The sequence below is a fragment of the Sus scrofa genome, chromosome 6 (assembly GCF_054392235.1).
Source record: "Sus scrofa isolate SSC_HxYL_T2T_F1_AM1 chromosome 6, Sscrofa_HxYL_maternal_Yorkshire_Landrace_v2.0, whole genome shotgun sequence".
Taxonomy (NCBI): domain Eukaryota; kingdom Metazoa; phylum Chordata; class Mammalia; order Artiodactyla; family Suidae; genus Sus; species Sus scrofa.
This window is the reverse complement of record NC_139388.1, coordinates 51,704,805-51,729,564: the sequence shown is the minus strand read 5'-3', so window position 1 is coordinate 51,729,564 and position 24,760 is coordinate 51,704,805. Positions and strand designations below refer to the sequence as shown.

General features: G+C 55.1%; 3 protein-coding genes across 10 annotated transcripts in view; 2 read left to right on the top strand and 1 right to left on the bottom strand.

Moving 5' to 3' along the window:
- Positions 1–91: 91 nt before the first annotated feature.
- On the top strand, positions 92–11,247 carry SARS2 (seryl-tRNA synthetase 2, mitochondrial). Of its 3 annotated transcripts, none has more exons than XR_014806094.1 (16): positions 92–384; positions 3,646–3,741; positions 5,980–6,009; positions 6,594–6,734; positions 6,817–6,871; positions 7,138–7,201; positions 7,418–7,523; positions 8,080–8,127; positions 8,340–8,444; positions 9,013–9,058; positions 9,135–9,222; positions 9,303–9,412; positions 10,082–10,175; positions 10,273–10,365; positions 10,443–10,508; positions 10,585–11,247. XR_014806094.1 is itself a non-coding variant. In XM_021094351.2 (16 exons), exons 1-16 carry the CDS (start codon positions 118–120, stop codon positions 10,726–10,728), a joined length of 1,557 nt encoding a protein of 518 aa, XP_020950010.2. In that variant the 5' UTR covers positions 92–117; the 3' UTR covers positions 10,729–11,247. The 3 variants fall into 3 exon arrangements, 2 of the variants coding, with proteins under 2 accessions (XP_020950010.2, XP_084816868.1); XM_021094351.2 differs by having other exon boundaries at positions 8,336–8,444; XM_084960742.1 differs by having other exon boundaries at positions 92–739; positions 8,336–8,444.
- A 1,672-nt stretch (positions 11,248–12,919) lies between these two features.
- On the top strand, positions 12,920–15,663 carry CCER2 (coiled-coil glutamate rich protein 2). Of its 4 annotated transcripts, XM_021094352.2 has the most exons (6): positions 12,920–13,058; positions 13,283–13,323; positions 13,465–13,552; positions 13,874–14,373; positions 15,305–15,352; positions 15,440–15,663. In XM_021094352.2, the coding sequence occupies exons 1-6, from the start codon at positions 13,001–13,003 to the stop codon at positions 15,641–15,643; spliced, it is 939 nt and encodes a 312-aa protein (XP_020950011.2). In that variant the 5' UTR covers positions 12,920–13,000; the 3' UTR covers positions 15,644–15,663. The 4 variants fall into 4 exon arrangements, with proteins under 4 accessions (XP_020950011.2, XP_020950012.2, XP_020950013.2 ...); XM_021094353.2 differs by lacking the exon at positions 15,305–15,352; XM_021094354.2 differs by having other exon boundaries at positions 15,305–15,539.
- Positions 15,664–15,765: 102 nt separating this feature from the next.
- Positions 15,766–24,760, bottom strand: part of NFKBIB (NFKB inhibitor beta) — a 1,076,695-nt gene continuing 1,067,700 nt past the window's right edge. The window contains exons 1-6 of one of the 3 annotated variants that reach the window (XM_084960821.1): positions 21,387–24,759; positions 18,317–19,984; positions 17,902–18,235; positions 16,964–17,052; positions 16,615–16,872; positions 15,766–15,903 (exon numbers count right to left, since the gene is read on the bottom strand). In XM_084960821.1, coding sequence (XP_084816947.1) covers positions 15,808–15,903; positions 16,615–16,872; positions 16,964–17,052; positions 17,902–18,235; positions 18,317–18,463 — 924 coding nt within the window. In that variant the 5' untranslated portion in view covers positions 18,464–19,984; positions 21,387–24,759 and the 3' untranslated portion in view covers positions 15,766–15,807. Of the gene's footprint in view, positions 15,904–16,614; positions 16,873–16,963; positions 17,053–17,901; positions 18,236–18,316; positions 19,985–21,386; position 24,760 lie in introns of those variants that run through there. The other 2 variants (XM_003355897.6, XM_084960822.1) reach the window with 2 other exon arrangements.

Genomic DNA, 24,760 nt, shown 5'->3' with positions numbered 1-24,760 from the left:
AGGGGCTCACTCCTTCCAAAGTTTGATTGGCTAGTCCCGAGAAGAGCTGCTTTACAATTGGTCTAAACGCGTAGTGGGCGGGATGAAGAGTGCGCGACTTTTTGTCCTCCTTCCAAGATGGCTGCGTCCATGGTGCGGCGTTTGTGGCCTCTGGTGGCTAGTCGGGGCCTGCGGCTCCGGGGAGGCTATGCCTGCAACCAGAGCCCAAGGAGAAGCTTCGCTACGGAGAGGCGAGACAGGAACCTCCTGTACGAGCACGCACGTGAAGGCTACAGCGCGCTCCCTCAGCTGGACATGGAGCCGCTGTGCGCATACCCGGAAGAGGCGGCGCGCACCTTGGATCTCCGCAAGGGGGAGCTGCGATCTGACGACCTGCCGGCGATCGTGAGTGCGCTTGCGCTGGCCGGCATTGCCAGGCCTGGCCGCTTTGCTTATTGGCTGTTCGCTCTAGGGACGAAGTGGGCGTGCCAGATATTCTCCAGGAGGGGGCGGTCTTATCGCAGGATTTTAGTTTCTTCCCAAGTTTAGCAAACGTGTTTGGCACTCACGTACGTGCCAGTTATCCGTGGAGTGCCAAGGCCCTACAGTCTAGATATCCATGATGCTCCTGTTCCATATGGCTTGTTGAGTACCCACTCTGCACTAAGAACTTACTACTGTCTGCCAATGTGCTCCGACGTCGAACCAGGCTTACCCTAAGGCCACAGAGGGAAATGCGGGACAAAGATGTGAATCAGAGGTGAGGGGAGCCTCTTGCCTTTGGAGATTGAAAAGTAGAGTTTGCACCTACCCCACGAGTATCAGGCAGTTAAATAGTGTTATTTAATCCTTTGAAAGATATTTAGGGAGCGCCTACCTTAAGTTCCAGGTGTTGAGAATAAGACAGCGAATGATAATAATCGCAAAGCTAGCACCTATATAATACTACATGCTGGGGAACTAGAACCGGTGTCACCATATTTCTAGACCCTGTTGGGGCGCTAAGGATGATGGGAACTCGGAATCCTCCCAGCCATCTCTTGGAGCTCCTCCCCAGCCATCCTATTTTAAGTGCTTTATACAGATTAGTCTCATTTAAGTTTCACAACAATCCTGTGAGGTAGGTACAGCTATTTCCCCTACTTTATCAGTGAGGAAGTTAAGGCTCAGAGAAGTTACTTTTTTTGGCTGCCCTGGAGGCATGCACAAGTTCCTAGGGATCGAACCTGGGCCATAGCAGTGATAAATGCCAAATGCTTAACCACTAGGCCAGCAGAAAACTCTATCAGAGAAGTTAATTTAAAATATATATAAGGGGAGTTCCCGTCGTGACACAGCAAAAATGAATCTGACTAGCATCCATGAAGACGCAGGTTCAATCCCTGGCCTTGCTCAGTGGGTTAAGGATCTGGCGTGGCTATGGCTGTTGGCATAGGCCAGCAGCTACAGCTCTGATTCACCTCCTAGCCTGGGAACCTCCATATGCCGTGGGTGTGGCCCTAAAAAGACAAAAAATAAAATAAAATATATATAGGGAACTCCCCTTGTGGCACAGTGGGTTAAGGATCCAGTGTTGCTGCAGTTGTGGTGTAGGTTGCAGCTGTGGCTCGAATTTGATTTCTGGCCCAGGAACTTCCATATACCAAGAGTGTGGCCAAAAAAACCCCCACTAAATTATATATATATGTGGCAGTTCCTTAAAGAATTAAACATAGAATTACCACATAATCCAGCAATCCCACTTCTGGTATGTACCCAAAAGAACTGAAAGCAGGGACTCAAACATATATCTGTGTGCCTGTGTTTCTACCAGCATTATTCACAATAGCCAAAAGGTGGAAGCAACCCAAATGTTCACTGATGGATAAGTGGATAAAGAAAATGTGGAAACAGAAGGAATAGCACGCAGCCTTAAATAGGAGGAAATTCTGACACATGTTGCAGCATGGAGCACCATAAAGACGTCATGCTAAGTGAAATAAGCCAGCCACAAAAGGACTGTGTGATCCAGTTATATGAGGCACCTGGAGCATTCAGATTCAGAGACAGAATGTGGAGTGGTGGTTGCCAGGGCTAGTGGGAGGGGATGTTTCATGCGTACAGAGGTTTTTGCAAAGGTAAAAACGTTCCAGAGGTGGGTCGTTACGAAAGCATAGAGGTCTGAATGTACTTAAAGCTGCCGACCTGTACCCTTACAAGGTAAATCTTTTGTCTGTTATTCTGCAGTTTATTAACGTGCTGGTTGAAAGACCCCAAATTAAACTTAAAACCTGAGAGTTCCCACTGTGGCTCAGTGGTAACAAAACGGACTAGTATCCATGAGGATTCACGTTTGATCCCTTGCTCAGTGGGTTAAGGATCCGGCTGTGAGCTGAGGTGTAGGTCCCAGATGTGGCTTGGATCCCCCATTGCTGTGGCTGTGGTGTAGACCGACAGCTGTAGCTCCGATTCAACCCCTAGCCTGGGAACTTCCATATGCCCGAGGTATAGCCCTAAAAAGACCCCCCCAAAAAAAATGTAACCCAGAAATGGATCCCATCCCAAAGCTCGAAAAACACTCCTTTAGGGCGGAAGTATGGAGAGGAAGGTGGCATGTGGCTTTGCAGGCAGTAGCAAGGCGGGCAACGTGTTCCTAGGGCCCCTGGGGTGCTCTGGGTGCTTCCAGGCGGGAGAGGATGGTATGAGAACTCCAGCTGGATGGAGAAGGTGAGCCTCAAGGCGAGGAGGCTGGCAGAGGGCTCCTTGTAGGAGATGGCAGGCTGGGGGGAAGTCGGGGCGGGGGGGCTACAGATCTGATGGACGTTCATGAGGCAGTAAGGTCAGGACGCAGTCCCGGCTGTGGAGCTGGATGGAGGAGAGGACCAGCAGGCCTGTCCTGGAGGAGGAGGAGCAGATGTGGGGGGAGATGTTCTTCCCAGAGCCCCTGTTGCACATGGTGAGCCGTGAAGTGTCCAGGAGACACCCAGGGGGATCCACCAAGTGGGTAACAGACCACACTGTGACCCCCCACTCCCCTTCTGGCTTCCAGCCTCGGGGAAGTAGGGAAAACTACAGCCAGGGAAGAGGACAGAGGGCTTTGCTCAGGGATCAGGGCTCACAGAGGGACTCCACAGCAGGAGGTGTGGTCAAAAAGTGAGAGCTGGGAGGAATGCTGACCCCGCAGTGCTGGTGGGCACAGGGGCAGCAGCTGGGCCACCCAAAGGACAGGTGCTCTTGGGCTCTCACGTGAGACATGAGTGCTGGCAGGGGCCTCAGCTGCACGCCCTCGGCCCCGGTCCTTTCATCTCCCTGCTCTGTGTCCCCGAGGATGTTGTCCTGTGCCCCTCTCCTCAGGGTCCATCATCCAGTCCGGGGGGAGTGACAAAGGCCAGGATGGGGGCTTATCCTTAAGGAGGTGACTCAGGAGTCACACCGGCCACTTCCACTTATGTCCACTGGTCAGTCTTGGGCCCATGGGCAAACGCAGCTGTGTGCCCAGCTGAGCATCAGGGGGTTCCAGTACTGAAGGGAGGGAGGGGACAGTGGCTGCTGGGGGACAGCAAGGGGTCTCTGCCTCACCCCACCCCAGTCCAGGGGGCCGGTGGGGTGAGGCTCCAGCCAGAAGGGGCAGGGGACAGTAACAGCTTCGCATCTTTCCCTCCTGTGTCCTCCCCCACCTTCCACCAGATCTCAACGTGGCAGGAGCTGAGGCAGCTGCAGGAGCAGATCCAGAGCCTGGAAGAGGAGAAGAGGGCTGTGGCCGAGGCAGTGCGGGCCCTGGTGGTGAGTGGGGGAGTCCTGGGGAGCGGGGGCAGGGGCAGGGTACCCCTCTTGCAGGTAACACGAAACCCACTTTAAGGAACTTGAAGGCCGTGGACATTCATTCCTCACATAACAAGCTGTCCAGGGCCAGGCACAGCTGCTACGTGAGGCTGAGGCGTAGCAGCTCTTCCCCAGCATCCTCACTCCAGGTTCTTTCTCTCCGTCTCCACCTGCAACTCTGCTGTGTTGATTTAACCCCTATTGCCCCCTCATGGTGGCAGCGGTAGTGAGGTGGCTGCTGAGGTACATCATCTCCCTGTGTGACTCTGCCAGAGGCAGAAAACAGGACTCCTCTGGCTCGACTGCCTTTTCCAAGGGCATTCAGCAGAGGCCCCTCATGTCTCGTGGACCCAGATGCCCCACCCCACCTTCAATCAATGGCAAGAGGCCACCTTGGCGGGGCCCACATTCCCTGAACTGCAGGCTACCAGGGGAGGGGGCACCGAGTCAGGGTCTTAGGTTGGAAGGAGGAAGGAGGGCACATGGTCTTGGTTTCAACAACCGACACCATCTGCTACAGAGGGCTGGAAAAGGGTCCTCGTAAGAGGAGTTCCCGTCGTGGCGCAGCAGAAAAGAATCCGACTAGGAACCATGAGGGTGTGGGTTTGATCCAGGCCTCGCTCAGTGGGTTAAGGATCCGGTGTTGCCATGAGCTGTGGTGTAGGTCGCAGATGCAGCTCAGATCTGGAGTGGCTGTGGCTGTGGCGTAGGCCAGCAGCTGTAGCTCCAATTGGACCCCTAGCCTGGGAACCTCCATATGCCACAAGTGTGGCCCTAAAAAGCAAAAAAAGAGAATTGTCGTAATAACAGCAGATGTGCATACAGCCACACTGTGTGCCAGGAACTGTTTTAGGTGCTTTCCTTATTCTTTTTTTTTTGGCTGCGCTCATGGCATGTAGAAATTCCTGGGTCAGGGACCACAGCAGTGACAGTGCCAGGTCCTTAACCCGCTAGGCTACCAGGGAGCTCCTGGGTGCTTTCCTTTCTCACTCTCTTTTTTCTTTTCTTTTCTTTTTTTTTTTTTAAATATTTGGTTGCCCTGTGGCATATGAAATTCCCGGGCCAGGGATCAGATCTGAGCCACAGTCGCGACCTAAGCCACAGCTGTGGCAACGGCTGAGGAAACTGAGGCCTCAAGAGCTTAAAATGTGCCCAAGGCTCACAGCCAAGAAGCAGCCAAGGTGGGATTGGCACTCAGGCATCCGGGCTGCTTTTCACCCTTCTCCCCACCCTGACTGCATCTCCCAGGGACCCACTGTGTCTCGCCAGGCCCTGGGCTCCATGCCTCACAGGCAGGCAGCCAATGCAAACCACCAAATTGACCACCGTTAATGTTCAGTGAGCACAACCCACCTTCTTGAGGAAGCCATGCAGCAGCTGTGCTAGGGAGCTCCTCTTATCAGCCCATTTCACAGATGGGTGTACAGAGGCTCAGGGAGGGAGGAGGTTTGCCTAAGGGCACACAGCTGGTAGGCATCCAAAGTTTAGATGCAGATCTGCCAGATTCCCTCTGGTGCTCAGGACCTTAGAAGGTTCAGAGTAGCAAAGACCCTTGGTCTCAGGTCTCCTCATACATTCTCAGAGGCATTACCTTTCTGAGCCTCAGTTTTGTCATCCACAAAACGGGGATTACGTTAATGCCAGCTCATGAAGTGGGTTACGAAGAATTAAGATCCTGGAGTTCCCATTGTGGCTCCAGTGGTAACAAGCCTGACTAGTGTCCACGAGGACACAGGTTCAATCCCCAGTCTCGCTCAGTGGGTTGGGGATCCAGCATTGCCCTGATCTGTGGTGTAGGTTGCAGACAGGACTCAGATCCCTCGTTGGCTTGGCTCTGGTGTACGCTGGCAGCTGCAGCTCTGATTCGACCCCTAGCCTGGGAACTTGCATTATGCCGCGGGTGCAGCCCTAAAAAGCAAAAAAAAAAAAAAAAAGAATTAAGATTGTGTGAGAGCCCACGGCCACACATAAGGCAGCACTCAATAAACAGAGCTGCGGGCATGATTGCTATTTTGTTATCTTGCCTCCTCTCAGCATAATTGACAGAGAAGCTGAAGCACAGACTGGAGGAGGGTCCAGACAGGCACTGACAGAGCAGATTTCAGAGCCCCTGGCCCTGACCTTTCACCTCTCTTTTTCTCTTCCTCCCCATGCCCAGATTCATCAACCTCATCACCCTTTCTGTCTCTTTCCTACCAGGTCACCCAGGACAACGATCAGGTACAGCAGGTATGACACCGTGTTGCTGGTGAGGGGTGGGCCGCAAGGATACTCTTATCAGTCATGAATTCTTCATTGTATGTGGAAAGCATAACAAATAGGATTAAGGAGAAAAAAAACCAAAAACAGCAGGCTCTCTTGAATCATGAAACTAAAAAGACTGGCCTCAGGTACAGCTGAATCCAGGTCCTGGCTCCATATTTGGTTCTACTTCCTTTTTATTCCCAGACCAGCTTTCTCCCCTTGGAAGAAAGGGAGGCAGGGTCTGATGCAAAAAGGACCGTTTTCCTGAAAGCTCCAGATATAGTCCTAGGGCTGATTCTCATGAGTTTAGCTTGGGTCATGTACCTATCTTTGAGCCAATGACTGTGGCCAAGGCAATGGAATGTTCTAGTAGGCCAAGCCACAGTTGTGACCCCATAGACATGCCATGTGGTGGTGAGGGGAGGTTCCTGAAAGGAAATTCAGGACATTGAGCCAAATGAAGAAGCAGCAGACGTCCACCACGGAGGCTGTGCTAGCCAGGATCAAGGTCACGCTGGTTAAGGGACCCCCACCCTCTTCTGGGATGACCCTGTCTGCGCCACTCTCAGGACCCCCGGTATCAGAGTCTGCGGGCACGTGGCCGGGAGATCCGGAAGCAGCTCGTGCTCCTATACCCCAAGGAGGCCCAGCTCGAGGAGTGGTTCTACCTGCGGGCACTGAGGCTGCCCAACCAGACCCACCCAGACGTGGTGAGCACCGTGCTGGGCAGCGGGGGAGGCCAGGGGCCTACCTGGTGCCACCTTCCCAGTGACGCCTGCTGTCTCCCTGCAGCCTGTCGGGGACGAGAGCCAGGCCCGAGTGCTCCACGTGGTCGGAGACAAGCCAGGTGGGTCACAGCCCAGGCTGGGGGTGGGGGCTCTGAGGTCTGAGACCAGGGTTGGTGTCTGTAGAGGCCCCTGGGCATTCTCACCGTGTGTGTGTGTGTTGCACAAGAATAACTGTGTGTGTGTGTGTGTGTGTGTGTGTTGCACATGAGTAACTGTCTCTTTCTCTCTCCTCCCCTTTCCTCTTCCTCCCTCCATCTCTCCCATCCTCTTTCTCTCTGTCCCTGACTCTCATCCTCTTACCCTGGTGCTTCTCATGCACGTACAGCTTTCTCCTTCCAGCCCCGCGGCCACCTGCAATTAGCAGAGAACCTCGACATCATCCGTCAGAAGTGAGCCCCGCGCCCGGCCCTCCCCACCCTAACAGCTGGCTGCCGGCTCTGCCTCATGGGCTCAGCATGGGCCTCGCCTGGCATGAATGTTTGATGCGCGGCCCCCTGCCTGGCAGCTGGGCCTCTGCCCTGGGGTGCTCGAGTCCCCCCTTCCCCCCCCACCTCCCGCCAAGCCCTGGCCCACACGTCCCGCCTGTCTGCCCATCTGTCTCCCAGGCGCCTGTCCCACGTGTCTGGCCACCGCTCCTATTACCTGCGCGGGGCCGGGGCGCTCCTACAGCACGGCCTGGTCAACTTCACACTCCAGAAGCTCATCCACCGGGTATGGGCCAGGGCGGGAGGGCTGCCTGGAGGGGGTGGCATGGAAGCCGAGCTCAGAGGCTCAGGGTGGAGAGGAGGGCGTGACTCCCGCTCCAGTCACTCTTCAGAGCTTTACATGTGTTATTGCCATGTTTAATGTTCAGGGCAGCCTTGCGAGGTGAGTGCTATCGTTATCCCCTTTGGAGGCCTGGAGAGGGAGTCACTGGCCAGTGTGTGGAGCCAGCCCAGAGCCTGCACCTCTAACCCCTGCCCCTCACTGCCTGCTCACGGTGTAAAGGGAGCGTTGGGGGGTAACAGCGTCCCTAGAAACCCAAGGGGTGGGCAAGGGCCGAATGCCTGGGACGCTGGCCGCGGCCAGAAGGCTTTCCCAGGGAGGGCCGTGGTGAGAACTGCCCCTCCGGCTGCCCTTAGCCCCCCGCTCCACCCACCTCCATCTCCCCTGAAGTGGACGGGCCTCTGGAGTGGGGTGGGGGAGATTGGCCCCCTCTGCAGCATCCTCCTCCAGACCTGAGCTTGGGGGCCAGCGGGGGTCCTGACTGTGCCCCTCCCCCTCCCAGGGCTTCACCCCCATGACGGTGCCAGACCTCCTCCGAGGAGCCGTGTTTGTGAGTGAGGATTCTGCTCCCATCCTGGGGTCCTGGGCAGGGAGACCAGCCCATTTTCTCCGAGGAAACCACCCTGGGGCTGGGTCAAGGGGGTCCTGCCACAACGGGGAGCCCAGGGTGATTCCAGATGCTTCCAGGGGGGGTGACTGCAGAAAGGGGGCCACCTAGGTTACCTGTCCCCTAACCTACGGCCTGGCCTCCTCCCCAGGAAGGCTGTGGGATGACACCAAATGCCAACCCCTCCCAAATTTACAACATCGACCCCTCACGCTTTGAAGACCTCAACCTGGCCGGGACGGCAGAGGTGGGACTTGCGGGTGAGTATCTGCCTTGGGGCGAGAGCGGACCGAGGTCACCTCCAGTGTCCTCAGAGCTGGAGGGATGGAAAGAGGACAACCAGGAGCATCCTGGAGGGTGATGGCCGTGGGCCCAGGATATCTCAGCGACCCCAGGGCCAACATGTACAGTTGTGCAGGTTGTTTACTGCACAACAGCACAGTGAGGATCCAGCCACATGTCCCGACATGAGGTTGTGTCAGCCAGAGGAGATACCTTTTCTTTTTCTTTCTTTTTCTTTTTTTTTTTTTTTTTTTTTTTGTCTTTTGTCTTTTTAGGGCTGCACCTGCGGCATATGGAGGTTCCCAGGCTAGGGGTCCAATTGGAGCTGTAGCCACTGGCCTACACCACAGCTCACGGCAATGCCGGATCCTTGACCCACTGAGCGAGGCTAGTGATCAAACCTTGGCAATCATGGTTCCTATTCAGATTCATTAACCACTGAGCCACGACAGGAACTCCCGAGAGGCCTTTTCTAATTCTCACAAAGGTTTCCTGTAGATGGGTGGTGGCCCAGGCTGACCCCTTCTGTCCCCCTTCTCCTCCCAGGTTACTTCATGGACCACTCGGTGGCCTTCAGGGACCTGCCAATCAGGTGATGCCCAGGTCCTTTAGCCCCTGTCCCCCCCGTGACATCCCCTCTCCCAACACCACCTACTCCATTCCTCCAGGATGGTTTGTTCCAGTACCTGCTACCGGGCGGAAACAGACACAGGGAAAGAGCCGCGGGGGCTCTATCGAGTGCACCACTTCACCAAGGTTGGCATAGCTGGGACCGGGGGAGGGGTCAGCCTGGCAGCCTAGCACCTCCTGATTCTGGTGCCCCTGCCCTGCCCCAGGTGGAGATGTTTGGGGTGACAGGCCCTGGGCTGGAGCAGAGCTCACAGCTGCTGGAGGAGTTCCTGTCCCTTCAGATGGAGATCTTGACAGAGCTGGGCTTGCACTTCCGGTGCGGAGAGGGACCAGGGGCTGCAGCGATGCCAGGGGCGGGGGCAGAGGCGGGCTAGGTGCTCCCCCGTCTCGAGGCGCCTCGCCATCTCTCCTCCCTCTGCCCGCTTTTGCCCGTGCCAGGATTACATATAGGATGTCTGTCTCCCTATTGGTCTGTAGAATCCTGTGTAGGATTATAAGGGCAGCATGAGCTGCACAGGGCACTCCGGTGGTGAGACCAGACCCCTGCCCTCCTGCTTCTCCCCACCCTAGGGCGCCACCTTGTCCGTAAGGTCCGCGTGTCCAGGGCTCCTCACCTCAGTGGGAAGTGGAGGTTGAGGGGAGGATGCGCCCCTTCCCTTTAAGGGGGTGACTGGACGTCACGAGCCCACCTCCTCTCTCACCGTCAGTCACGTGTATCTTTCCAGAGAGGCTGAGAAGTGTGGACTTTTTTCTGGGTGACCCACTACAAAAAGCTGGGGGTGCTGTCAGTATAGAAGGAAGATCAGCAGGTCGGGGGCGGGCAGGGGGGGAAAGAGCCAGAGACGCAGCCGTCTCTGCTTTGCTGTCGTCATCTTCATCCATCACTTCCATGTCCCTCTTCTTGGGTCCCTCCTCTTCCGTCGCCCCATCTCCTCCTCCTCCCCCCACCCGCTGGCCCCTGCCATGTCTTTCTCCTGCACTGCAGGGTCCTGGACATGCCCACGCAGGAGCTGGGCCTGTCCGCCTACCGCAAGTTCGACATTGAGGCCTGGATGCCAGGCCGCGGCCGCTTTGGCGAGGTGAGCCCCAGCGGGCCCCGCGGTGGGAAGGAGGGCGACACTGCACCCACCCCGGCCGATCTTTTCAATCCGCACCCCCACCGCCCCCAACGCCCAGGTCACCAGTGCCTCCAACTGCACGGACTTCCAGAGCCGCCGCCTCCACATCATGTTCCAGACGGAGGCCGGGGAGCTGCAGTTCGCCCACACGGTGAGCCGCGCACCCTCCCCCCCAACCCTAGCACCGCCCCCAGCCCTCCCTGGGTCTGAGCTTTGCCCCTCTCCCAGGTGAACGCCACGGCCTGTGCCGTCCCCCGCCTCCTCATCGCCCTCCTGGAGAGCAATCAGCAGAAGGTGAGGATGGCACGTGGAGGGGTGGCGGCTGCAGGGCAGGGGCAGGCCGGCAGCCTGAGGCCCGCTCTCTCCCCAGGACGGCTCGGTGCTCGTGCCCCCTGCCCTCCAGCCCTACCTCGGCACCGATCGGATCACCGCCCCCACCCACGTGCCTCTCCAGTACATCGGCCCCAATCAGCCGCAGAGGACCAGGCCCCAGGGCCAGGCTGCCTCAGGCTGAAGACTCACCCTCATTGGCCAGTAGGACTGTCACTGCCTCCTGGAGCTTGGGGTCCCTAGGTCCCTGAGCCCATCCGGACACCTGCCTTCCTCGTGTCTGCTCCCCACCTGGGCGCACCTGCTTTCTTGGGCTCAGTCAGTGCCCCTTGTCACTGGCGTCCCAGCCTGCACCAGGCAGCAGGACATCTGGGGACTTGGAGTTTCTAGGGACGGGGACGCAGAGAGGGAGGCACCTCCATCCCTCCTTCCTCCTTCCTGCCCTCAGTGCTTAAGAGTCAGTCCCCCAATAAATGGTCAGAACAGAGGCCTTGGAGTTCCCCTCGTGGCTCAGTGGTGAATGAACCTAACTAGTATCCATGAGGACACAGGTTCAGTCCCTGGCCTTGCTCATTGGGTTAAGGATCCCATGTTGCCGTGGCTGTGGTGTAGGCCAGCAGCTACAGCTCCAGTTTGACTCCTAGTCTGGGAACCTCCACATGCTGCGGGTGGGGCCCTAAGAAGATAAAAAATTAAAAAGAAACCAGAGGCCTTCATGGATCTGTGGGCGAGGGTGGAGGCCTGGTCATCTGCCAGGGACGCTGGCAGTGCTCAGAGGTGCTGAGTCATCAGAGGGCTGTGGCTGCAGGGACCACGAGGGGCCTGAGAGGATGCTGAGGCCCCTCCCGTTACTCTGGGAAAAGTGGTACCTTGCGCTGACCCCAGTTTCAACCCCAGCTCTTGATCCCCAGCCCCAGGTGGGGTCCCGCAGGGAGCTCCAACTCGATGAGGCCAGAACACGCTCTTCCGCAGGTGCCCCCGTCCCTGCCCCTGGGGCCACAGCCCTGCTAGTCACCCTTCGTTCTTTCGCATCCACATCCGGGCCTTCAGCAAACCCTGGCGGCTCCAAAGGATTTCCTGAACCTGCGTTTGCTCTCCTGTCCTGGCCCCTCCCTGGGCCTGTCCACCGTTATCTCCCATTGGGAGAGTCGCGGCAGCCGCATCCCCGTCTCCTTGCTCTCTGTCCCCCACACAAACCAGACGGACCCTGTGGCACCTGCATCAGGTCTCAGGTCCCCAACTCAGCCCTCTGGTGGCTCCATCTCACTTGGGAAGGGACAAGTTATCACCGTGGTCTGGAGCCTCACGTGACCTGCCCCCCACCTTCGTCTTTAACCAGCCTTTTCTCTGTCCTGCCCTGGCCCCCCCCAACCTGCCTCGCTGCTGGGACCCTCACACTCCTTCCCCATCAGGCCTCCGCTCCCCGGTCCCCTCGCCGGCTGCTCTTCCCCGTGATCCTGTGATTGTCTCTGTTTATCACTCAGGCCCCCATGTTCCCCCCACCGACCACCCGGCCAAAGTAGGAACCCCCAGCACACAGGATCTACCCCCACGCACCACAACTATTTTCCCTCCTCACATAACGCGTGTTTGAGTTTGTCTGTCTCCCCTTCTCAGACCCCTGCTCCATGAGGCCAGGGAAGTTTGCCTGTAGCCTCTTTTGTTGCCAGAACCCCAGGGTTTAGAAGAGGACTGGGCATATAGTAGGTGCTCAATAAAAGTTTCTTGGGAGTTCCCTGGTGGCTCAGCAGGTTACAGGGGCGTTGCCACTGCTGCAGCTCAGGTCACTGCTGTGGTACAGGTTTGATCCCTGGCCCAGGAACTTCCACGTACCACGGGTACAGCTGCCCCCAAATTTACCATAATTTTCCCAGGCCCAGCACTGCCTGGGCGAATATGTACGTGCATTAATTCGCTTAATGCTCACCGTCAAGCCGTGGAGTAGGTTGTCACAGCCCTAATTTCACAATGAGGAACCCACCTTAGATGAAGCAGTGGCCGGGGCCGCACAGCTGGTGGTAGTGGAGCTGGAGCCCAGGTGCAGCTCGGAGGCGGCAGAATTAGGTCCCAGTTTCAAGAGGAGTAAACTAGGGCCGAGCAAGGGAAGGAGTTGCCTGAGGTTGGTCTGTAAGTGGCTACCCCTGGATTCAACCCCAGGGCCGCCTCCTAGTGGGGCCTTAAGCACATCAGACCCTGTTTCTTTTTGGAGATTAGATCCCACCCTCCGTGCTGAGCTCAGGGGCCCGAAGCTGGAGGGGAGGGTGCGAGGCACGGGGCCCCATGAATAATTGAGGGTCTCGGGCAGGTCTCCGCGCTGCAGCTGTTGCCCCGCCGCGGGCGGGGAGGGGGCGGCGGTGACGTCACTTCCTCCCCTGGGCCCACCGGGGGCGCGGGTTATAAGGAGCTGCTGCTCCCTGCCCGCACAGCGCCTGGGACCTTGGTGTGGAGGCCACACCATGCCGCGCCGCGGGGCCGCCTCCGTGCTGCTGTTGCTGCTGCTGCTGCTGGGGGCAGGTGAGCGCCAGAGATCCAGCCTGGGGAGCGGGTGACCCGGGACAGAGACGGTGCTCCCAGCGGGGCCACACTAGAGATTTTATGGGCTGAGCTTCCAGGTGAAGACGGCGCACCTGGCAGGTGGGCTGAGGGAGGGGACATGTGGGTACCTGGACGGCCTTGGAGCTGGAATCAGCACAGCGCCCCCAGGGTCGGAGCCCAGCTCTCATCTCCTTCCTCCACAGCCACGGCAGCCCCCCTGTCCCCAAGACCCTCCAAGGAGGAGGTGAGGAGTGCGGCCCCCTCTCCCTGCCCCATCTCCCTGGGGCCCTGGCCCTCCCTGCCCAGCCCCCTCCAGGACCTCCGTCTCCCCTCCAGCCCTCCCTCTGCTCCTTCCCCTCACCTGCCTCCGACCCTTCACCCCCAGCTGACCCGCTGTGTGGCAGAGGTGGTCACAGAAGTGCTGATGCTGGGCCAAGCCAGGCAAGGCCCCTGCGTGGCCCTCCTCCGCAAAGGTAAGGAGGCCCAGGTCCTCTTAGGAGCCCCCGCCTCTCCAGGGGTCGGCGCAGGGCTGCCTGGAGGGAGGGATGTCCTCTTCTCACCCAGAGCCCCAGCGTCTGGGCTGGCACAACACTTGTCTAGACTGAAGGAGCCTGGCCTCCAGCCCCACCTCGGGGCTTCCCGCAGGGGTACAAGACGGGGTCGGGGAAGGCCTCCGGCCCCTGAGCCTCTTCTTTCAGTTCTGGACAGCCCCCCTCCCCCGAGGGACCACAGGCAGCCCGACTCCTCTGGGGCTGCTGCCTGCTGGCTGCAGAGAGCGCCCTCTCTCCCGCTAGAAATGTGTGAGACCGAGCCCTACGGCTGTGGGGCCACTGAAGAGACAGGCCTCCTGGTTGGGGATTTGAAAAAGCAAGAGCCTGGGAGGACAAGGTCCAGCCAGGAGGCGAGGGACAAGGAAGAGGAAGAAGCCACAGAAAGGACCCACACATCTGAGGTGCGGGAGCAGGCCATCCGCGAGCAGCTCCACAGCCGGCTCCGCCAGGAGGACCACGAGGAGGAGGAGGGGAAGAGGGGGCCCTTGGAGACCTTTGAGGGCCTGTGGAAGCAGCGTCCAGAGGGTGGGGAGGGGCCCCAGAAGCGGGTGGCAGAGCAAGCTTGTGATGAGGAGACGGCCCAGTTTGAGGCAGAGGAGAAGGGGGTGCAGGTGCTGGGCGGAGGCCGCAGCCTGTGGCAGGAGCCCCAGGCGGGTGGAGGAGAGAGGCACGAGGACCACCAGCGCCTCCGCCAGCTGGAAGGTGAGCGCCAGCAGGAGAAGGAAGACGCCTCGGACAGGGAGGTGAGTGCAGCAGGCAGTGGCGTAGTGGGGTGGACTGGGTGTCAGTGGCCTTACTACCCAACAGCCATACCTGTTGGGCCGGCCATAAAGAGCAAGATCTGGAGTTCCTGTTGTGGCAGAGCGGAAACGAACCCGACCAGGAACCGTGAGGTTGCGGGTTCGATCCCTGGCCTCGCTCAGTGGGTTAAGGATCTGACGTTGCGGTGAGCTGTGGTGTAGGTCGCAGACACGGCTCAGATTCCAAGTTGCTGTGGCTGTGGTGTAGGCTGGCAGCTGTTGCTCCAGTTAGACCCCTAGCCTGGGAACCTCCACATGCCACCAGTGCTGCCCTAAAAAACAAAACAATGAGAAAAAAAGATCCATGATGGATGGGGCATGGTGGCCGGGACTGACACCAGGCCTGGGTAGCACCATCCAAGCAGGGCCATACTTGACCAAGAGGGCTTCCTGTTACCACAGGATCCAAGGGCACCGTTATTACACAGAAGCACCCTAAGTTCACCGCCTTTGCTGGTCTGTAGCCAGCAAGTTGGCCACCATGGAAAGTGGCTGCCATGCCTGGTTCACTAGGCCCATCAGACACCACAGCTGGGATCATGGAAAGTAAAGACATCACCATGGTGGGTGGCAGTTACGGAAATGGCTGTCACCTCACAGATGGGTCATGGCATCCGAGTGGAGGCCTTTGCTAGTCCTGTCTGCTGCTGGTCGCCGTGGCGGACACTGCAGGCCTGACTGCTGGTCCTGTCCGCCGACGTCACTCTTGCGGGGCTGAGGCAACCAGCATGGCCACCACCGCAGGCCACGATGCCCAGGATGACCCCTCCTGGTTGCCATGGGGTGAACCGACCTGGCCCACATTTGTGGGCCACCACTGAGGTGGCCTGCTGTTGAAGGTGGGTGCTGAGCACCCCATTTCTAATCCCACCAGGAGCATGATGCGGCGCGGCTGGGGCGCATGAGAGAGGAGCTGAAGAAGGTGACGGAGATGCTGGGGGAGGAGCTCAGGAGGGAGGGCTGACCCCTGACCTCCTGTTCCCCTTCGTCCCGACACCCTCTGGCTCAGGACTTCGGACCCCCAAAGCTGCCCCCCCAACCTGTCGGCCCACTCCGCTCCCCAGCCCACAGCAGTGGGGAGAAGGATATGCCTTGGAACCAGGCCTGGGGGCCCCAGCGCCAGCTGAGTAGAGGGGCTGGGCTCCGACCGCCTCAGGAAACAGCCCTGACACCCGCCGAACCCACTGCAACCCCAACCCTCCCGCACGAATAAAGCACAAAGAAAATCCCCCCCCCCGGGCTTATTGCGCAGTCCTTGATTTCAGAGAGGCGGGGGCTCAGGAATACGCTGGAGGCCTGGGAAGGCGACCATCCGACCGTCCGTCTAGTCACTGGTTGTCAGAACTGGGGTTTTATTAAGTTGGAAACTCTATGAAGTCAGATGGGGTCGTCAGGGAGTGGTTTTGAGGCTGGCGTGGGAGGTAGCTGGTTGGGGCTCCGGGCGCTGTGGACCACGATGTCGTCGTATTCATCCTGGGGACAGAGGGGGCCGGGCAGAGGGGCTCAGGCGGCTGCCGCCTTGCCTGCCGCCCAAGCTCTTCCACCCACCCTGAGAATGGGGTGTTGCCATGAAGCCCAGGTGCTGGCTCCTAGTCCCCACCCACCGCTTTCCAGGTCCCCTGTGTTCCCCCAGCGCCGCTGCCGCACCAGTCCTTGAGCCCGAGGTCTCCCCCTCCGCCCTCCCCCCTGCATCTCCCCAAGTTCCTCAGCCCCCACCATTCAGCCTCAGCCCCTGTGCTAGTGTCCCTGCCGCCTCGGTTCTCCGGTGAAGCCGCCTCACCCACCGCTGGCTCAGGTCTCCTCCCACTGCTGCCAGGGTTCAAATCACTGCTGCCCGAGGTCGTCTTCCTGTGGCCTGAGTTCTCCAGCTCTTGCTCCCAGAACAACTCCTGCAGCCAGCCCTGCTGCCTATGTTCATCAGCCGCTGCGACTGCGGTCTTTTCTCTCCCCTGCCTGAGTTCTACCTCTGCCACTGCCTTAACTTCTCAACCACCGCTGCCAGAGTTCTCCCCTCACCCCTGACCACATCTCCCCTGATACACCTGCACTGCTGCCTCAGTTCTCTAATCGCAGCAGCCCAAGGTCGGTCTCCACACGCTGCCTAATCTCCCTCTTCTCCGCCTTCCCGCCCACCCCCTACCCTGTCCCCCCAGCAGGGCCGCCCTGTCTTTCCTCCTGACTCACGCCTTCATCCCCGCTGTCGCTGTCGCTGCTGCTGGTGCAAGGACCGGGCTTGTCCTCGTCCTCGGGCTCAGGGGCGCCGTGTGCACGGAGGAGGCGGGCGAGGACGGGGTTGGGCCGGAGCGTGGCACTGCCAAGGGGAGTGCGGCCACCGTACATACGGGCAGCAGGGTCGGCACCGGCCTTCAGGAGAAGCTCCAGCACGTCAGCCGCTTGGGCCTCCACTGCCAAGTGCAAGGGGCTCCGACCGCACGTGGGCTCCTGTGGGGCGAGGCAGAGAGGTCAGATGAGACCCTGCCCTCCCTCGGGGACAGCCCCCACCCTGCCACACCTTCTCCCTGGGGCACCTCACCGGTTTGTTGAGGTCGGCTCCAGCCTCTCGGAGCAGTCGGACCATCTCGGCATCTTTGTGGATGACAGCCACATGGAGTGGGGTGTGGCCTGGGGACACAGACAGATGTCAGACGATGGGGAGAGGGGCCTGGGCCCTCAAGGCCACCATCCTGGGGGGAGGGGGAGTTCTATGGCCTGAGAGTCATAGAGTTTGTTTTTTAAATGTTTTATAACTGATTTATAATGTGCTGTCAATTTCTGCTGTAAGAGAAAGGGTGACAGGGTTTGAGGTCTGGCTTCTGGATTCCTGTGTGTATCAAAGAGGCCCCTGCACCCCACATGCCTGAGGCTCAGATGGTCTGGAACTTGCTGGCCGTGCCAATGCCCGGGTTGTGGGATGTCTGGGGCTGTGGGTGAAGAGCCGGGGGCTGTGGACAGGAGGCCTGGATCTGGAGCCAGGAGACCCGAGTCTCTAGTCTTACTTCACAAAGAACCAGGGCCCTGGATTCCTGGGTCCTGAGGAGCGGAAGGGCTTAGGACCTTAGCGGGGGTGGGGCTCAACCCTGGGTGAGCTCTGTCCCTCTGCGGAGGGCTCTGGTCTCGAGGAGCTGGGCTTAGAGATGGGGGAGCTGAGACTCAGATGCCAGGGCCCTGCACAGACAGGGTCTTTTTTCCCATGAGGCCTGGCTGAGGAGGGCTGTCCCTGAACCCCGCGTCCATCTCGGGGAGCCTGGGCTGCCAGAGTTTCACAGATGGCCTGGCCCTTGAGTTCCCTCGTTCTGGGTGGGCTTGGGCCTGTGGTTCTCAACACCCTGGGCCTGAGTGGGAGTCCTGGGTCCTAAAGCCTCAGTATTATTTCCCAGGGGCCAGGCTTTGGGTCAGGGGAGCTGAGCCGGGAGCCTGGCGCCCCCACCTCCCTGGGAGCCCAGGCCCTTCCCAGTGATTGGGGACACTTACCTTCATAGTTTTCAGCCTCCAGCTGCAGTTTCCAGTCCTCTTCACTCTCATCCTCTTCCTTCTCCAGGTCAGGTTCAGGGTACAAGGCCACCGGGGTGTGGTCCGTGTCAGGGGTATGGTCAGAGCCCTGAGCGAGGTAGGTGTTGGGGGCTCCCCTGGGGCGCCGGGGGCGGGGCTGGAGCAGCACGCAAGCGCAGGCGTGTGCCCGGACGCGGCAGGCCAGGTGCAGCGCTGTGTGGCCCCCACGCTCTGCCACCAGCAAACTGGCACCCGCGGCGTACAGCTTCTCTACTGTGGATGCCTCCCCCAGGATGGCTGCCAGGTGCAGGGCTGTCTGCAGGCGTATAAGGCAGGGATTAGGGGTCACGCGGAGAATCCTGGCTCCCCAGCCCTACACTGTCCAGGGGTAGCTCACCTGGCCCAGGTCATTCTGCAGGTCCAGGTACTCAGTGCCAGCAGCAAAGCCCAGGAGGAAATCCAGGAAGGGCTCATGCTGATGAATCACCGCCAAGTGCAGTGCCCTGAGGACAAGGACAGAGTCAGAGGGCAGAGGGAGTTGCATGCAGGCATTCAGCAAACACGGAGCCCCAACTGCATGCTAGGCATTTGGAGCACAGCTCTGGAACTATCCGTCAGGACTCTGGGAAGGTCAGGTCAGAGCTACTTCGGCACATTGGTTTAATCCGTGCTGATTAAGTAGGACTTCTGCTTCTTCCCAAGATGAAGTAACACGCACCAGATTTCACTTGCATGCGAATCAACCAAAACTTTCAGACAATGTACAAAACCTGAAACAACAGTTCTCAAGAGGCTGGATGTCCTGCGATGAATGACAGTGATCCCAGAGAAATAGGAAGCAAATGCGATGAGCCTTCCAATTCATTAAGAGCTTTCTGCCTTGAGAGTTTCCGGGCCATGATGCAGAGAAGAGGAAGCCAGGCAGACTGGCTGAGGTGAGGAAACAGAGATGAAGCTCAGGTGAGCCAGGCGGCCCGAGTCACAGGCCAGGGAGCCACAGAGGACAGAACTGCATTGAGGGAGACCCCGGAGATCAGCAGAGGGGCCTCTGGAGTCTTTGGGAGAATTCCGGCAGGTGCATGGGTGTAAGGAAACGACCCCGGTCTGCAGGAAAACCACCCAGAAGGATTAGAGAGATGTGCCCCGTGCTCACGCAGGGCCGGGACTAGGAAGAAGCCATGATTCACAAGATATTGGGTAGAACACCCCAGAAGGTCTTACTTCACCAGTAGTGGGGAACAACGAGCCCTAGGCGAGGTGGGTGCTCAGGACCCACCTAACAAGTCATCAAACAAAACCTCAAAGGATCAGACTACTTACAAGTAATTTAACTGCCTCTCAGAGCAATACTTGAGAATATTTATAGGAATATAGAACTGCCTAGACCAGCAGGGTAAAACTCCACAATGTCTAGCATCTAATCAAAGATGATCAGGAGGTCTCTGGTGGCGCAGTGGGTTCGGAATTCGGCATTATCACTGCAGCAACTTGGGTTGCTGCTGTGGTGCAGGTTTGATCCCCGGCCCAGGGAACTTCCACATGCCTTGAGTACAGCCCCCAAAATTAAAAGATTATCAAGGATATATAGAAGCAGAAAAAACATGATCCTTAATGAGAATCATCAATCAGTTTACATTTGATCCAGAAATGACCCAGATGGTAGACTCAGCAAGCAAGAACATTAAAACAGCTCCTTATAACTGTATCTCATACATTCAACAAGTGAAGTCGATGATAAAAGAAAAAGACTCCCAGAAATAGAAACTACAGCACCTGAAATGAAAAATACCCTGGGTGGGATTAACAATGGATCACACAGTGCAGAAAATATGAACAAACCTAAACACTTCACAAGGTCAACTATCGAGAATGAGGAGTTCCCGTTGTGGCTCAGCAAATCCAACTAGGAACCATGAGGTTGTGGGTTCGATCCCTGGCCTCGCTCAGTGTGTTAAGGATCCGGCGTTGCCCTGAGCTGTGGTGTAGGTTGCAGAGGCGGCTCAGATCTGGCGTTGCTGTGGCTGTGGCGTAGGCTGGTGGCTACAGCTCCGATTGGACCCCTAGCCTGGGAACCTCCATGTGCCGAAGGAGCAGCCCTAGAAAAGGCGAAAAGACAACAACAACAACAAACTATCCAGAATGAAACATAAAGAGAATATTTTAAAATGGAAAGAATAGCCGTGAGCTGTGGGACAACTTCAAACAGCCTAATGTATCTATAACTGAAGTTCCTAAAGGAGCAGGGGGATAGAGAAAATATTTGCAAAAAATAATGTCTGGAGATTTTTCCGATTTTGATGGAACTATAAAGCCACAGTTCCAAGAAGCTCAAGGATGCCCAAGAACAAGAAATAGGAAGAAAACGACACCAAGGCCCATCATAAAGAAAAAAAAAAAAATCTGTTGGAAACCAACAATAAAGACACATATCTTCAAAGCAGCCAGAGAAAACGATGCTTTAAGTATAGAGCAGAGTTCACATAGGCAGCAAAGCAGGAGAACACAACAGAGCCACATCGTTCAAGTCCTCAGAGACACGCTCTCAGCCGGGAACTCCTCAACCCAGCAGAGACATCGCTCCGAAACGAAGACGAAAGAAAGATGCTTTCAGCTATGCAGGAGCCGAAGGAACTCGTCTCCAGCAGACCCACAGCACAAGAAATGTTCAAGGAAACCTGCATGGAGAAAGGAAAATTATATAAATGGAAATGTGGGTCCACACAAAAGAATAAAGAACTCTGCAAACAGCAACCATGTGAGTCAGTGCCGAAGACTTTCTTTCTTGTTAGGTCCATCTCTTTGGAAGATCATTTTAAAGAAAGAAATGACTGTTGAAGCAAAACTAATAACAAGGTCTGGTAGAGCCTTTAACAAACTCTTGTATAAGTAAAATGCATGACAGCAAGAACATGAAGGCCAGGAAGAGACGAATGGAAACATATTATTCTAAGGTTCTTTAATGCGCTAAGAGGTGGCATATGGTCACTCAAAGGTACACCCAGCAGAGGAGCACCTCAATACATGAGGCGAATGCTGAAAGCCATCAAAGGAGAAGTGGACGGCCACACAATCATAGTGGGGGACTTTACCACCCCACTTCCATCAAAGCACGGATCATCCAGACAGAAAGTCAACAAGGAAACACAGGCCTGAAGCGACCTGTTTGACCAGATGGACCTGATTGATATTTAAGGGACATTTCATCCTAAAGCAACAGAATACACTCTGCTCAAGTGCACAGGGAACATTCTCCAGGAGAGATCACATCTTGGGCCACACATCAAGCCTCGGCAAATTTAAGAAAACTGAAATCAGGGCATTCCCATTGTGGTGCAGTGGAAACAAATCTGACTGGGAACCATGAGGTTGTGTGTTCGATCCCTGGCCTGGCTCAGTGGGTTCAGGATCCGGCGTTGCTGTGGCTGTGGTGCAGGCCAGCAGCTTGTAGCTCTGATTAAACTCCTAGCCTGGGAGTCTCCAGATACCTTGGGTGCAGCCCTGAAAAGCAAAGTAAAAAACTGAAATCACATCAAGCATCTTTTCACATTGTGAAATCACCACAACGCTATGAAATTAGAAATCAATTACAAGAAAAAAACTGTTTAAAAAAAGAAAAAACTCTTGAAGACAGACCACAGTAAGTGAAAGTGGTACCTTTATAAGCCCTAAAGCACGAGTCAGCAAATATTTCCTGTAAAGAGCAAGAGAAGTAATTCAGGCCTAGTGGACGATATGGTCTCTCTTTTACTCACTCAGCTCAGCTGTCAGGATGCAGAAGCATCCACTGGCGATGTATAAATAAATGGGTATGGCTGGATTCCAACAGCTTACTTTATGGAGTCTGAAATTTGAATTTCATATAATTTTCACTTGCCACGAAATGCTTTTCTTCTTTTGATTTTTTTCTAACCATTTGAAAATGTAAAAACTATTCTTAGCTCACAGCCATGCAAAAGCAGGTAGCTGGCTGGACTTTGTCTGGAAACCAGTTTGCCAACTATTGGTCTTTCAGAGCAACCACGAAAATAAAAAACAAAGAGTTAGAGCTAATAAGCCAACAAAAGAAACACAATGGAACAAAATTTGCTCATTCTAAAAGGCAGAAAAAGAGGAAAAAGGTAAAAGAGATAAGCAAAAAAGCTAAAAACAAGATAAACATAACCATTTCAATAATTAAGTTAAATGCAAACAGTCTAAACACTGCAATTAAAAGACAGAAACTGTCAGAATGAATAAAAAAGTAAACCTCGAGTTCTCTTGTGGTGCAGCAGATTCAGGATCCAGCACTGTCATTGTGCCACACTGCTGTGGCTCGAGTTGAGTTGCTGGCTCGGGAACTTCCACAGGCACAGCCAAAAAAAAAAAAAAAAAAGCAAAACCCACTATATGCTGCCTGTAACACTCTTGAAATATAAATTTTAAAATAGGTTAAAATTAAAGGGTGTAAAAAGATATTCCATGGTAACACCAGTCATTCAAAAGAAAACAGAAGTAAGTATTTTAATATCAGAGTAGATTTCAGAGCAAGAAGCATTACCAGGGCTAGAGAAGGTTATTTCATAACGACAAAGAGGTCAGTGAAACAAGAGGACTTAATAATCCTAAATATTTGTGCCCCTAATAATAGAGCATCAAATTACACAAAGCAAAATCTGATAGCACAACAAGGAAAGCCACGAATCCACAATTATTGTTGAAGATTTCAATACCCGGCTCTCAATAATTGACAGAACAAGTAGAAATCTAGACTTGAGCAACAAAAGAACCAGGGAAACACTGACACTCGGAGAACACTACACCCAACCAGAGCAGAATACACATTCTTTCAAATGCACACATTATATTCTTGGCCCTAAAACAAGTCTCAAAAAGTCTGAAAGGATTCAAGTCATGCTAGGCTCTCCATCCCCAACAGAATTAAACTAAAAGCCAATGAAAGAAAGATGCCTGTGATATGGAAACTGAATAACATACTTCTGAAGAATCCGCTGACCAAAGAAGAAATCAAAAAAGAAATTAGAAAGTATATTGCATTAAATAAAAACACTACACATCATGGAATTCCTGTTGTGACTCAGTGGTTAACGAACACAACCAGTATCCATGAGGATGTGGTCAATCCCTGGCCCGGATCACTGGGTTAAAGATCTGGCACTGCCATAAGCTGTGGTCTAAGTCGCACATAGGGCTCAGATCCCACATTGCGGTGGCTGCGGTGTAGGCCGGCAGCTGCATCTTCGATTTGACCCCAGCCTGGGAACTTCCATATGTCGCAGGTAGGCCTTAAAAGCAAAACAAAACAAAATGACAAAAAACGACACAGCACATCAGAATTGGTGAGATACTGCTAAAGCACTACTCCGGGAAATTTACAGCATGAATCACTTATATGCGTAAAAAAAAAAAAAAAAAAGAGTCTCAAATCAATGACCTCAGCTTCCATCTTAAAAAACGAGAAAAAGAAGAAATTAAACCCCAAATAAGAAGAAGAAAGTAAATAAGTCAGAACAGAGATCAACAAAATAGAAAGCAAAAAGAGAGAAAAAGAGAAAATAAATGAAACCACAGCTGGTTGTTTGAGAAGATCACTGTTTCCTGAGTGCCTCCTATGGGTCAGGGGCTGCTGGGTCACTGGGGATACAGCGGTAAACACGATACTCAAAAACCCCAGGTACATTCCCTCAATTGGGCCTTTACAACTGTTTTTCCCTCTATGTGCAATGTTCTCCCCAGATAATCTACTTGTCTCACTTCCCTGCTTTATTTTTCTCCAAAGAACTTCTTAACGTCTGACATGCTATTTTTCTTTTTTTTTTTAATTTTTGTCTTCGTTTCTTCCTGCCTTTCTTCTTTCTCTCCCTTTCTTACTTTAGGTCTGTGTATCTTTTTTTCTCTTTCCTTCTCTCTCCTTTTCTTTCCTTTTTCTTCCTCCTACCCTTCCTCCCTCCCTGTCAGTCTATCTGCCCTTCTGTCTATATACCCCCACTAGAATGTATGCTCCACAAGACAAATGTTTTTTGGGCTTTCCTCCCTGCCTTTAGGCCACACCTAAAACAGTTCCTGGAAAGTCGAAGGTGTTGGATTATTTGTTTAATAGATGAATTCCTGCTGTTATGTAGTTTCCATTTTCTCTTTGAATGTAAGCTTTGAAGATCAGAGTTCAGAAGGTGGGATCCTGGAGTCAAAAGCCAAGTATTAATTTCGGAAATAAAAATCTAAGGCTCATGTAAGTTAGGCGCTGAGGACCAAAGATCATATTTGGAGGATAAAGGTCAGGAGGAGCCTGTCTGAACTACAGTTCTAACAGAGGGCTAAGGACTGGGGTCAGGAAGGTCAAATCGAGTTTTGGATGTGGAATCGATCACTGAATGTGGGTCTGATCAATGAACGCATAACTCTGAGAATCAGTTCAAGAAAGGAAGGCCAGACATTATTGGGTTAGGATCAAAATTAGATAAGAAGTTGGTTTTATCAGAGGCCAGTCTTGGGGTCAGGAAGTCAAGCATCAAAAGACAGATTTAGGATTGAAAGGTTGGGAAGTCAGGATTGGAGATGTGGGACCCTGGGGCCCGATTTGTCAGTCTAAGGTTCACTCACGTGTCGCCATCCTCAGTGACGTAGCCGAAGACGAGGGGCGCCCACGATAGTCCCGGACCCAGCTCCGCGCCTAGGCCTGGTCCTCCGGGGGCCGCTGCGTCCGGACCCAGAGAGCCCAAGCCGCTGTCGCACCATTCATCGGTGTCCGCAGCTTTCCCCAAGCACGCAACCCCAGCCATGGCCCCCGAAGCCTCAGGGGCCCCCAGCGGCAGCCCGCCTGTCGCTGGGCTCTGCCTGGAATTCT

Bases quoted from the DNA above. Each gene is read 5' to 3' on its own strand.
- SARS2 (XM_021094351.2), top strand. From the start codon at position 118: ATGGCTGCGTCCATGGTGCGGCGTTTGTGGCCTCTGGTGGCTAGTCGG. The intron at 6,872-7,137 runs GTGGGTCACAGC...ATGCACGTACAG, and splicing joins CGTGGTCGGAGACAAGCCAG to CTTTCTCCTTCCAGCCCCGC. The intron at 10,509-10,584 runs GTGAGGATGGCA...CTCTCTCCCCAG, and splicing joins TGGAGAGCAATCAGCAGAAG to GACGGCTCGGTGCTCGTGCC.
- CCER2 (XM_021094352.2), top strand. From the start codon at position 13,001: ATGCCGCGCCGCGGGGCCGCCTCCGTGCTGCTGTTGCTGCTGCTGCTG. The intron at 13,059-13,282 runs GTGAGCGCCAGA...CTTCCTCCACAG, and splicing joins GCTGCTGCTGCTGGGGGCAG to CCACGGCAGCCCCCCTGTCC. The intron at 14,374-15,304 runs GTGAGTGCAGCA...TAATCCCACCAG, and splicing joins AAGACGCCTCGGACAGGGAG to GAGCATGATGCGGCGCGGCT.